Genomic DNA, 14108 nt, shown 5'->3' on the forward strand with positions numbered 1-14108 from the left:
CCCCTATCACTCCACACCTGGATAACTGAAACAGCCTTCTGGTCCATCTCTCTGTCTTAGCCACATCAGTTCATTTTCTACTCTACTGCCACTATGACTTTTCTAAATTGTATCCCTCTGCCCAGGGAATTTCAGTGGCTCCCTATTAACCCCAGGATCAAATCAAAGTTTATTGCCTAACATTCAAAACTTTTCACAACCCTGTCTGGTCATGACTATCAAGTTTCCAGGATGTTAATCAGGGTACCTGGGCATGTTTAGAACCCCATTCCTAGTTTCTGAGGGAAGTGGAATATTGTATCAGAAAAAATGTTCCATTTGGATTTAGGCTATATTCTAGGTGCACCACCTTAGTAAGGGTGACCTCTTTGACCTTGGCTAGTCACCTCTCTGGGTCTCTGTTTTGCCATCTGTACAATAAGGAAATTGAATTAGATGATATCTCTGAATCTCTGATCCTATGATTGGCAGTTAGCTGGTTCAGTAGGTAGAGTGCTGGGCCTGGAATCAGGAAGATCCAAATTCAAAACTGGTATCAGATATTTGCTAAATATGTGACCCTGAGAAACTCACTTTAAAAAAACAAATTCAAACTTTTTACCTCAGTTTCCTCATTTATAAAATAAGAATAATAATAGTATTTACCTCCTAGGGTTGTTGTGAGGGTCAAATATGATCATAATTATAAAGTGCTTAATACAATGACAAGTAGTAAACACTATATAAATGTTATCTATTAGAATTTAAGTTCAATACTCTTTCCATGATATCATGCAACCATTTGAGAGGTGCTTTTGCACAGTTTGAACATATATAAATATATAGAGAGAGAGAGAGAGAGAGAGAGAGAGACATACATATATTGATTCATTCATTTAGTTATTTTTATTTATTTGATTTAGTTTTAGGACTTGTGACTTGTGGCAAGAATGTGAGATTAGGTGATGTTTGTCAAATAAATTCGGCAGTGTTCCCACCAACTTAGAGCAAAACTTTCAATAGGCTATCACATGAGCTTGTTGAGTCTACAAAATCCCACATTGCCAAAGTCCCTTTTGTGAAATATACCAGAATACTACGAATTCTTGGGAAAGACAAACACATTTATGTCTTATGAATAAGCAGATTTCATGTATCCTGCAGAACAAACACAGCAAAAAACTCTGCATGGTCACATTTTGCGGTAGATCTGAAGAGGGGGAGCGTGCACTGTGGGGCTGAAGTGGGTAGAAATGTGTATCTGAGAGCAGCCAACTTGGGATGCTGTTTCTTCTTCCCCTTCTACAATCCAGTGGCTGGTATTGGAGTACCCTGTTAAAAGGACAAATACCCTCCAATCTGACTACACGAGGTCCTCACCTTTTTGGCTGGATGTCCACCACAACTCCCAGTGGAAAAAGACAGAGCTGAAACCTGGGAGGAGAGAGCCCAAAAGAGCCCAGGGATGAGGAAGGGAAATAAGAGGTCGGGGTGCTGCAGGAAAACTAAAGGAGGAGAGAAAGAAGCAGAGGGGGAGAGGAAATGGATGGGTGGAGGGTGGTAGAACTGGAAAAGATAAGGAGAGAGAAGACCTCTGGGTTTTTTTTAATTTTATTTTTTTCCCCAAATTCCAGGAACCTAGGTAGGCTGATAGCTTCATTCTCTCAGGGCTGAAAGGAAAACCCTTCCAAAAAAAAAAAAAGATGCCAGGTACAATGCCTCAAAATTTTTTGGGGGGTGGGGAGGAGGCTGACTTGGATTTGTGATTTCTCTAACTTTAGGAGCTCCAGGTAGGGAAACTCCCTAGACCTATGCAGATGTGAATTTTTCTATAACTTCTAGTCTTAGAGAATGACCTGAGGTATCTAACAGTTCAATGATTTGCCTGATACCCCCTGTTTGTATCAGATGAACTTGAATCCATCGACTACTCTGCTCTGCCCTTCAGTTTGTAAATAACATTTAATTAATAAGCACTTGTTGAATTTATTTGAGTTTACTCCTAGGCTTTGAGCTAGTCCTTTTTTGTGCTGTAGAGAATCTAGGGGTTCTGTTCCAAAAGTCTCAACAAGGGATGAGGTGTGATACCCCTACATACTGATTGGCAAAAGTCCCTAGGTCAAGATCCAACTAAGTAGTGGATTTACTAAGAGATACTGTCTTGTATGAAATGGGGAGAAACCAACTCTACACCCTCATGATTGCAGGGGGAGAGGTCAGCTAGGTTGTCAGGGCCAAGAGCAACCTGAGCCACCAGGAAATTGGGCCCCAAAGGTCTAGGGAGACAATGCCATCCAACCATGGCACCTGGAGCCTTTGTTCACACTTAGATTTTCCCAGGAGGTTGCAGCTGCACCCACATTGAACACCTGTGGGTAGAAGGGGCTCCCACGGGATCCTGTTCTCAGGAAAGAGGGCGTGATTCAAACTCCTGTCCCTTTGCCAGGCAAGGAAACAGGATTGTGTTTCCCCAACAAGATTGTATAAACTTCTATAAGACAGACCTCACTATGCTTACCACTATAAACTATGACACTGGGGGGTTTAACACTTAGGAAGATATAACTATATGTACAAATAAATAGATGGGGGGCAGCTAGGTGGCGCAGTGGATAAAGCACCGGCCCTGGAGTCAGCAGTACCTGGGTTCAAATCTGGTCTCAGACACTTAATAATTACCTAGCTGTGTGGCCTTGGGCAAGCCACTTAACCCCATTTGCCTTGCAAAAAACTAAAAAAAAAAAACCAAATAAATAGATGGGTGGCATAGTAGATAAGAGTATTGGACCTAGAGTCAAGAAAGAACTGAGCTCATATTCAGCCTGAGACACCTCATAGCTATGCAACCCTGGGCAAGTCCCTTAACCTCCTTAACCTCTGTTTGCCTCAGTTTCCTCATCTGTAAAATGGCAATAATAATAATTCCTACCTTCCAGGGTTATTGTAAGGATTTAACAAGATAATAATTGTAAAGTGCCTGCACCTTTAAATATCATATAAAGTTAGTGATTATTAACAAATATTATTTCTTCTTTCAAAGTAATCACCTTTCATTTACTCCAATTCTATTACCATTATTCAAAACCTGTTAGGAACTCCTATTTATGGAATTGTCTTCAGAGACAGCTTATCATGATAGCACATGAGAAAAATCATTATTATGTAAAAATGGTTTTCAACATTCATCTTTTTTGTATAATTTTTAGTTCCTTCTCTCCATCCTCCCCATGACAGCAAGTAATCTGATAGAGGTTATATATGTATAAACATGTTTAGCATATTTCCATATTAGACAATCATACTTCATTTTGTCTCAAAACATATTCAACTTTATCACTTATATTAAAGACCAGTTTGGCTTCACATACTTTCTGGAGAGTCCTTCCATTAATATAGGTCAGCACCATCTTGGCAATTTATAGCCAAGAGTGTGGCCATAGATTATCAGAAAGCAGTCTAGATCATTGAGAGGTCATGTGACTTGACTAGGGTCACTTGGGACACTATGTATAAGTGTCAGGACTAGAACCTGAATCTTCTCTATACTGAGGTTAATTCTATGTCCACTGCCTTTTATTCAGGCCTTTTTTGGATTATTGTGTTTGGTACTGTGCTCCATATTTTAAGGATCAAGTGGATACAACATTGGATTTGGAGCCAGGAAAACCTGAGATCACATCCAGCTTCAGATACTTCCTAGCTGTGTAAAGTTGGGCAAGTCACTTAACCTCTGTCAGCCTCAGTTTCCTCAACTGTAAAATGGGGATCATAACAACCCCTATTGGACAGTATTGTGAAAAATTAAATAAGATCTATTTGCAAAGTACTTTGCAAACCTAAGTCCCTAAATAAATGCTGGCTATTTTTTTATTATATTAGGGAGATCACTGATAAGTTGTACCCCTTTAGGAAATGGTGACTAAGAATGGGTAGGGAACTTGAAACCATCCAAATGAGAATCAGTTGCAAGAATTGGAGCTTGTACTCAGATAAGAGATATTGAAGGAAAGATGGATTCCCGCTTGGCTATGGGTTGAATTAGATGACCTCTGAGATCCTTTCCAGCTCTGGTGTTTTTTGTGATTTGGTTCCGGGAAGTCAAGTCCAGTGTTGAGTTGTATTGACGTATATGATGTCATAAATTTACAGCTGGAACTTATCTCAAGGTATTTATTTCATAGGCAGGAGATAATGAAAAATTAAATCACATAAAGAATGAAATAAAAACAATATAATTGAAAAATCATCCCTGGGAGAATTCCAGCTCCTTCCAGGCAGGAAATTTTTATATTTGTCATTTTAACCCAACCTAGTGATTAGTAGGATGCCTCCCCATAGTAGGCACTTAGTGAATATCAAGATGTTGAATAAAATGGTACATTCTTGGAGAGGGGAGTGATGCAGATAATAGAACACTGAATCAGGTTCAAATTTTGCCTGAGATATTTGCTAGCTATATATACCCTAGGACAAGTCACACAGACTCTCTTTCCTCAGTTTCTTCATCTATAAATTCTGGATTGTAATATGTCCTGAGTTCAGAAAAGGGAGAGGGTTTTTGAAGTCAATGATGTATTGGGTGACTAGGTTGCCCAGTGGATTAGAGCCCTAGACCTGGAGTCAGGAAGATGGTTTGAGTGCAAATATAACCTCAGATACCCACTAGCTGTGTGATCCAAGACAATTTACTTGACCCTGTTTGCCTTAGTTTCCTCATCTATTAAATCGAGTTGGAGAAGGAAATGGTAAATCACTCCAGTATTTTTGCCAAGAAAATCCAAAATGGGGTTTGGACTAATGGGAAATTGGGATGGGAATAGGAAAAACTCCATAAAAGTTAGAAAACACTAGGTATAATTTAGAAAATTAGGAATTTAGGAGCAGATGTTTATTTGGAGGAACATGGGGAGCTAATCTGAGACTAGACTGTAAAAGTCCATGAATGCTGAGGTAAGGGGTTTGAAATCTTCCCTTGACCCTAAAGTCTTGAGAGTTGAAGACAACATGTCTGGAAGTCCACGCGGCACAGTGACCCTGGGTCTTTGGGACAGATCCCAATAGGCAATACTGCCCTGGCAGTATCCAAACCCCAACCCTGTGTTGTGGTTGACACGTCCTGTGGTTTTCTTTCCCTGGTTCCACCCAGGGTTCCAGCCAACCCCACAGCTTCCTCCAAGGTCATGTCCCAAACATAACCCAACTCCAGCCACTCCCACAGTTTCCAAAATGAGCCAACACAACAACCCTGTGGTGTTGGGCAGGGCAGGACTTTGATGGACCTCTAATAATAGGTCCTAGAAGTTCCAGGTCAAAGGTTATCACATTTGGGTCAAGATGATGGGGAAACCTACTGGAGGAAAAATGGAGCTAAGAATTATTTTTCAGAGTTCCTGTTTCAGGCTGAACCCAGACCCAGCCAAACTTCTATACCTAGAAATGAGGAGAGATCTCCCCCTAGTGCCTAGTCATGATACAACACTGTGGACTTCTATCTTTATCCTCTTTAGGGATGGGAGCATGTCAACAAAGAACAGTCAATCTCTTGGTCAAAGGAAGGGGGATGGACATGTTAGGCACTTTCTTATCATAAATTCCAAACTTCTTTAAAGCATATTAATGAGCCTGTCTTTCCATAATCTCTCCAATATTGTCTTTTCCGATGGGGAAATTTTCATTTCATTTTAATAAAATTTAATTATTGATATCCAGAAAAATTGTATATACAGCTGAATTATTTTTTAAAATACCTGAAAGAAAAAAAGGAGCTAAATATGTCAGAGTTGTGGTTAATTCTTTAAAAGAATTTTTTATGACCTTTTTAACATTTGAAGAAAAAAAAGAATTTACATGATAAATTTATATATTGTGAACCCTAAAATTGTAAATCTTAAAATAGCAGAAAATATAGGTTATACATGAAATTTTATTCTCTGGAATTTGCTATTAACCTATGGGTGAAAACCATCTGTCCAAGATGATTACTCAGTACTAAGGGAGAAAGTCATATTTATTTAAAAACAAAGGATGGGGGAAATCATTAACCTCCTTGTTGGTCTGACAATGCAGATTACACAATATTAAGATGCCCAATTGCTTCTCAAAGTTTTATCATTCTTATTCAATACTATCTAATTAATTGTTATCTCTTGCAGGACTTTAAGTCTACTGAGGGCAAGAGGAGTCTTCCAGCATACTGATTATCCTGAGTTTGCAATGGACAAAGGGGAAGATAGTCATTGACTTTTTATCTAACTATATTTTCCCCAAAATAAGATCTAGCATGTTTTTTTTCAGGATGCCCATAATTATGAAGCCCTATCCCAAAAATAATCCCTAATTAAGATCATCAGTCAGATGGACACATTTAGTACATCCATTGTAACACAGGACAGATTCATTGAATTATAAAATAATAATATTAATATATAGTTAAATATAAATAAATAATATCTTTGACATTAATACTTGAAATAAATGATAATATAAATAAATGAATAAATGTAGATTATTGTATATGGGGGAAATAAAACATCCCCTGAAAATAAGTTCTAATGCATCTTTTGGAGCATAAATTAATATAAAACTTGGTCTTAATTTTGGGAAAATATGGAATGTAGATTGAAGGCTAAATACTTTTTCTAAAGAAATCAGTCTTTTTTTTTATTAGGAATACAGGTGTGAAAAAACTCATTATTATTATTATTTTTATTATTACACTTTGACAATATTTAAAAGGAATTATAAGGCAGCTAGGTGATGCAGTGGATAGAACACCAGCCCTGAAGTCAGGAGGACCTGAAATACTTAATAATTACCTAGCTATGTGACCTTGGGTAAGTTACTTAATGAAATAAATGAAATAAAATGAAATAAATGAAATAAAAGGAATTATAGCAAGTTGTATAGAATAGATTTGCAGCTTCAAGTATAAGCATCTTTTTTTTTTAATTATACTGTTATGGAAATACTTATTTTACTCCATAAATTTAAAATAAATTAATTAATAAAAAGTAAGTTTAAAAAAGTCTTATTGCTGTTTTTTAGTCTTTGCATCATAGTCATTTAAAGCAGACTTTTTTTTGAACCTTCTCTTGACAAAGGGATAGGGCAGAGAGTATGTGTGATTGCTTGTGGTAGGTGCTTAAGTTTCTTCTATGGGTCAGTCCTTTACAAATTATAATTATAATATAATAACAACAATAATAGCTAATACATGCTTACCATGTGTCAGTCCCTGAGCTAAGCACTTTACAATTACTATCTCATTTGATTCTCAAAACAACCCTGAGTTGTTTAAATAATATATTATTTAATAAACATTATTTAAATAATAAGTGTTATTATTATCTCCATTTTACAGACCAGGAAAACTGAGACAAAGATTAATGTTACTTGCCCAAAGTCACACAATAAGTATCTGAAGTTGGTTTGAAATTCATGTCTTCTTGATTCCAGACCTGGTGCTCTATCCACTGCATCACCTCATTGTCAATTAAGCAAAACCAGCCAATAAAGTGACTTTAACATTGTATACAATAATCCAAGTAAACCTTTCTACCAAGAGAAGAATGTTTCACTGTCTGTTCTCAGAACTCTTCATTGATATTCTACTTACTTGGATTTCCTTACTTTTTGGTGATACTTTCCTTGACTTTGTTGTTTTGGGATCCATTGTTCTCCGGGTTCCCTTTTTTTTTCATTCTGGATCAGTACATACAAATCTTCACATGTTTATCTGAATTCTTTATATTTGTTATTTTTCCCTGTACAATATTCCATTACATTCATAAGAAAAGGCAAGTGGTATGATAGGAAAGAATGTTTGTTTTGGAATCAAGAGGATCTGTGTTCAAATTCTGAGTCTACCCATTATTCTTTGCATGACCTTGGGCAAGTGATTAATTCCCTCATTTGAGAGAAGGTTCAAAGATTCCTTCCATTCCTAAATCCTAGAGATGTCGTTTCTAGTTCTTTGCTGTCACAAAAAAAGCACAGTGTTGAAAATTTCGGTATATATTGGATCTTTTTTTCTATCTTTGGCTCTCTTGGTATCTGTACCCAAAAGTGAGATCACTAGGTCAGAAGGTATGGACAGTTAAGTCCAGTATTTTTGCATAATTCTAAATTGATATCCAGAATGACCAAAATGAAGCATCAGTTGCCACTGATTTTTCCTGTCTTTTGTCATCTTTGCTAATTTACATGGACTGAGGTGATCTCTCAGAATTGTTTTCATTTTCATAATTTATAGCAATTCTTTTGAAAACTATTTAGGTCCATTGACTACTTATCTACTGGGGATTAGTCACAGTGGACTGGTCAGGGGGATGTGAATTTGAATCCAACCTCAGACACGTGATACTAGCTGTGTGACTTTGGGCAAGTCCCTTAACCCTGATTGCCTCACATTCGGGGCCATCTCCAGTTGTCCTGATTCATATCCGGCCATTGGACCCAGATGACTCTGGAGGAGAAAGTGAGACTTGTGACTTAGCACAGCATCTTCTCATTTAAATTCAATTCACTTGTTTGTCATGGTGTCATGGTTGTCTTTACCTCTTACTTTGCACTGTATTCTATGTACAAGCCTACTATTCCCACTGATAGTGTGTCTATGTGAGAGGTCACATCACAGATTTATACAGTCTTGTAACTTCTGTTTTACTATACCATCTCTATAAATGCTTCTGCTCTAAGCTAATTAAGTGTACCAGCTGAAGTTTACTGTTTTAGAAGTGAGAACCTACAAGGTACCTTGAACCTCTAGCAACCTCTACTTGCAGGACCTACCCTGCAACCTATGAGTACAGATTGGTGAAGGATGAAGTATTCTAGAAAGGGGTGCATATATCTAAATGGAATTTTTAAAATGACAGTAAACCTGTTAGACAGATTGTGCAATGAATAGGGAGCTGGGTCTGGAGTTAGGAAGACCTGAGTTTAAATTTGGTCTCAGATATCTACAATATGTGTGATCTTAGGCAAATTACTTAACCTCAGTTTGCTTCAGTTTCCTTATCTGTAAAATAAGGATAATAATAACAAAATAACAATAGCACCTAATTTCCAGAGTTAATGTGAGGATCAAATGAGATAATAATTGTGGTGTTTAGGGGGGGTGGCTAGGTGGTGCAGTGGATAAAGCACTGGCCTTGGAGTCAGGAGTACCTGGGTTCAAATCCGGTCTCAGACACTTAATAATTACCTAGCTGTGTGGCCTTGGGCAGCTACTTAACCCCATTTGCCTTGCAAAAACCTAAAAAAAAATAATAATAATTGTGGTGTTTAGTAAGCACCATATAAAAGTGAACTATTAATAAGATTTTAGTGAATAACTACTGAATTATGCATTTGTATCATATTTGCACATAAATAAACTGGTGCTTAGTCACAGGATGGATTCTGTGGAGGGATTCTGATCCACTTGCTCTTCCCCAAGTAATGATAGACAGATTCCTAGTCCCTTTATTCCTGTGATTCAGTCACCAGTTGAATTGAAAAATCTCTTCCTCCTGCTACTTTTGTCCATACTCTTATTTCTGTTCCTTTTGGCTCTAACCCTTCACAGTTTACAGCCTTTTACAGGAAAGTACACTTTCCTGTGTATTTTCAGGTTCTTTGGCATTCCTGTTTCATTGTTTAACTTCTCTTCATTCTAACTCTCTTCACCTTGCACTCTATGTTGCATCAATAATAGGAACCTAGGTGGGGCAGCTAGGTGGTGCAGTGGATAGAGCATTGGACCTGGAGTCAGGAGGATCTGAGTTCAAATCTAGTTTCAGATACATAAAAATTGTCTAGCTGTGTGACCTTGGGCAAGTCACTTAACCCCATTGCCTTGTAAAAACTAAAATAATAATAATAGGAACCTAGATTTCCCTAGAATACCACACTTTCCTGGTCTTTTCTCTAATACTTAGAGGTTCTTTTCTCATGCCCTTGACATTCTAGGTCAAAAATAGAAGTAGGCATACCTCCTTGTTTCTCATTGCTCCTTCTAAACTATACCTCTCCTATCATTTATTTAGCAATTTGTCTTCTTTTAAATATAGGGAGACTGGTTGGCCAAAAACAATTATATCTTTTACAACCATGATTTAGTGCAGATATACACACATACATATATATACATATGTAAATATATACATATACATGTAAATATACACAAATACATGTAAATATATATGTGTGTGTGTGTGTATGCTAGGTAGACTAAGAACAACAACTTTGCCTTCTTTGGTTGCTTGCCCTAGAATATCTCTTCTTACTTCAATCTATCCCTCACTCAGCTGTCAAACTGATTTTCCTAAAGTCATGGAATACCCCAATGCCCCATGTCACCTCCCCTACTCATAAAACTTCGGTGACTCTCTCTTGCCTTCAGGACTAAATAGAAAATTTTCAGTTTTGCATTTAAAGTCCTTGGGGCTTTCCTTCTTTCTGTCTTCTCTGTGTAGTTCAAGAATCAGCATCACCTGCTTTCTTGTTGTCCCTTGCCCAGAACATTCCATCTATAGACTCTCTCTTTGCCCCAGTTGTCCCCCATGCTTGGAACGATTTCCATCATCACCTCCTCCTATTCCTAATTTTCCTGGCTTCATTCAAAATCTAGCTCAGATTTCACCTTTTGCATAAGACCTTTCCTACTCTTCTGACTTTGAGTGGCTTCCCTCTGATATTACCTTCCATATTACTATTCTGTATATATCTAGATAGTTACATGTTTTCCCTATTAAAATGTATGCCCTGGGGCAGCTAGATGGTGTAATGGATAAAGCACCGGCCCTGAAGTCAGGAGTACCTGGGTTCAAATCCGGTCTCAGACACTTAATAATTACCTAGCTGTGTGGCCTTAGGCAAGCCACTTAACCCCACTTGCCTTGCAAAAAAAAAAAAAAGAGATTAAAAAAAATGTATGCCTTCTGAGGGCAGGAACTATTTTTTGTTTGTTTTTCTTTTTTCTTATATAACTAGCATTAGTACAGTGCCTATTGTTTTAGTTGTTTTTCAGTCATGTCTGACTATTCATAACTTCTTTGTGGGGGTGGGTGTGTGTTTTTTTTTGACAGAGATAATGAAATGATTTGTCATTTCCTTCTCCAGCTCATTTTGCAGTTGAGGAAACTAAGGAAAATAAGGTTAAGTGACTTGTCCAGGGTCACACAGCTAGTAAGTATCTGAAGCCAAATCAAACTCAGATCCTTTTGCCTTTATGGCCAGTGCTCTATTCCCCTGTGTCCCCTAGCTGCCCTAGCATAGTAGTGTCTGGCATAAAACAAATGTTTGTTGACTGAGTCCCACTCTCCACCGCCTTAGGCACTCACTTTTTTTTTAGGTTTTTTCCCTAAGGCAAACAGGGTTAAGTGGCTTGCTCAAGGCCACACAGCTAGGTAATTATTAAGTGTCTGAGACTGGATTTGAACCCAGGTACTCCTGACTCCAGGGCCGGTGCTTTATCCACTAGGCCACCTAGACGCCCCTAGACACTCACTTTTGCTTTCTCAGTCCAGGGATAACAATGTTTACTTTACTTATAAGGCACCTTCTCTGGGCTACTCTCTACCAGACCCCACTCACCCTGGCTGGCCAGGTTCCAGGCTCTGAGTCCCTGTTTACAGCTATTAGAGAATTATCTCTCCTTCTTTTGGGGAATCTCTAGCTCTCCAAATAATATTTATACTAGTCAAGGTTTTCTTTGATTTATTCATATCTCCAGCTCTAGGTCCTGAATTGAGACTTTGGTCCTGGGCCAAACTCCACAATCCTGCTGCACTTTTGGGAGGGATGGTTGTAGGGATGTGTTGGAGCCCAAAAGAACTGATTATTAAATTTTGCAGTGTGAGTATTTGCACCTGAGAAAAAAGGCAAAAGCTACAGATCTGGGCTTGGCTTATTATCTTCTTGTTTGTCTAGACTTAAGAAAGCAACGGAGGCAGCTAGGTGGCAAAGTGGGTAAAGCATGGCCCTGGAGTCAGGAGTACCTGGGTTCAAATCCCGTCTCAGACACTTAATAATTACCTAGCTGTGTGGCCTTGGGCAAGACACTTAACCCCATTTGCCTTGCAAAAAAAAAAGCAATGGAAAAAATACTAATGCTGTAGATAAAGCTTAAATGTGGATTCTGGATTTGAATAGCTAGATGTTAAATATTTGCTGGCATATCTGTGGGTGGTTGGTTGACTCTACCTGATTTTATCCTGAGACCTCTGGATTCTTGCACTGACCACCTCTTCGGGATTAGGCCCCCATGGATCTTTTGCTAGAGATGTTAGAGCCCTAGGACTTCCAAGGTGTTCACTCTGGAGTATTCCAATCACTCAGGTTTTCCAAGTTCTCCAGGTCATTCCTACTGCCCTTCCTCAAGTGATGTCTTGCAGGCAGTACACGTCTCTGCCTGGTTATACCAGGGAACTAGGCTTGTTTGCCTGTGCCAGTGCTGACTTGTCTGACCTTCCCCTTTCCTACTGTTCATGGGCATTTTGTGCAGTTCTGGGGTGGAAAAGTCATCTACTGTGATTCTCATTGGATTTCTCGATCATTATTCTGTCTGATATGAATTTCAGGTTTTTGCTAGAGAAAGTACATGGGAGCTGGGTAGCCTGCCTGCTTTTTGTCCAAAAGCCTTGGTTTTCTAGTCCTATTATTCATGAGCTTTCATTAAGTGTGCTCCCTCAATATTGAATAACCCATTGATATCTCCCCAATATCAATCACTTGATAACTCTTTTTTTGTCAAGGCAATGGGGTTGAGTGACTTGCCCAAGGTCACACGACTAGGCAATTATTAAGTGTCTGAGATCAAATTTGAACTCAGGTCCTCCTGACTCCAGGGCTAATGCTCTATTCACTGCGTCACCCAGCTGCCCCTCACTTGATAACTTTTACAAAAGATATTTATAGTATTCTTTTACATGTAAATATAATATAACAAAGATAGAAGTATAAAAATATTCTCCTATATGAGGAGGCATATTTTCCTTTTTGTACACACTTAGTCTAAGGGGAAAGTGGACTCAGTCTTAAAGTGGCTGGTTCAAAATATTCTAATTGAATGACTCTGGGGAAGATGGCAGGGTAAACACTAAATCACTGTAATTCTTCCAAATTCACCTCCAAACAATCAGAAAATAGTGCTCCCAAGCAAATCCTAAAACAGTAGAACTAGCAAAAAGATGGGGTGAAATAATCTTTTAGCCCCCAAAACTTGGAAGATTGGTAGGAAAGGTCTGTCTCACACAGGTTTAAGGGGAGAGCAGTCCAGAAAAAGAAGTGTCCCAATATGTTAACAGCAAGCACCACCTCAACAAAACACTGGGAGATCCTGAGCCCCAATGTGGAGGATCAGGCAAACATCTACACCAAGACCCAGCCCAACCCCCACTTACCTGAGCATAGCCAGGAAATGGGCAGACTTCTCAGAAGCAACAACACTTCAGTGTAACCCCTTGGGAACAGGCAGATGCCAATGCAGAAGCACCCTACCGATTGAAGCACATGCCAGACATAGGTCTCCAGCTTAGCACCAGGACCCTTATCATCTCTAACAGTGCCCACCACACTCCAACCCCTCAGCACAGCACTGGACACAGGGACTCCCATGGGCCTCAGGGAAACATCAGTGCATACCAGGGAACCAGTCAGAGCCTGAAGCCCCTGGCAAAGGAAGCCTGAGACAGTGCCCTTTTACCCAGAAGCAGAGCTCAAATTGAAAAGAAAGGAAAAAAGGGCAAACACATGAGCAAAAAATAGCAACAAAAGAATCTGACAATAGAAAGGTGTTTTTTTTTTTTTTGCAAGGCAAATGGGGTTAAATGGCTTGCCCAAGGCCACACAGCTAGGTAATTATTAAGTGTCTGAGACTGGATTTGAACATAGGTACTCCTGACTCCAAGGCCAGTGCTTTATCCACTACACCACCTAGCCACCCCCCCAATAGAAAGTTAATATGGTGGCAGAGAAGTTCAAGATAAAAACTCAGAAGAGGCCAAAGTGTTAAAATGTCTATGAGTTGAGTAAAGCCCCAAAGAAAAATGAGAAGTGATCTCAAACCCAGAAAGAATTCATAGAGGACCTCAAAAAGGGGCTTAAAAATCATATAAGGGAAGCAGAAGAAAAACTGGGAAAAGAAG

General features: G+C 38.8%; 1 protein-coding gene across 1 annotated transcript in view; it reads right to left on the reverse strand.

The window, feature by feature from the left end:
- Nucleotides 1-13578, reverse strand: part of SEMA4B (semaphorin 4B) — a 66230-nt gene extending 52652 nt beyond the window's left edge. The window contains exon 1 of the mRNA XM_074236211.1: nucleotides 13462-13578. Coding sequence (XP_074092312.1) covers nucleotides 13462-13578 — 117 coding nt within the window. The remainder of the gene's footprint in view (nucleotides 1-13461) is intronic.
- Nucleotides 13579-14108: the final 530 nt, after the last annotated feature.

The sequence above is a fragment of the Macrotis lagotis genome, chromosome 4 (genome assembly GCF_037893015.1).
Source record: "Macrotis lagotis isolate mMagLag1 chromosome 4, bilby.v1.9.chrom.fasta, whole genome shotgun sequence".
Lineage (NCBI taxonomy): Eukaryota > Metazoa > Chordata > Mammalia > Peramelemorphia > Peramelidae > Macrotis > Macrotis lagotis.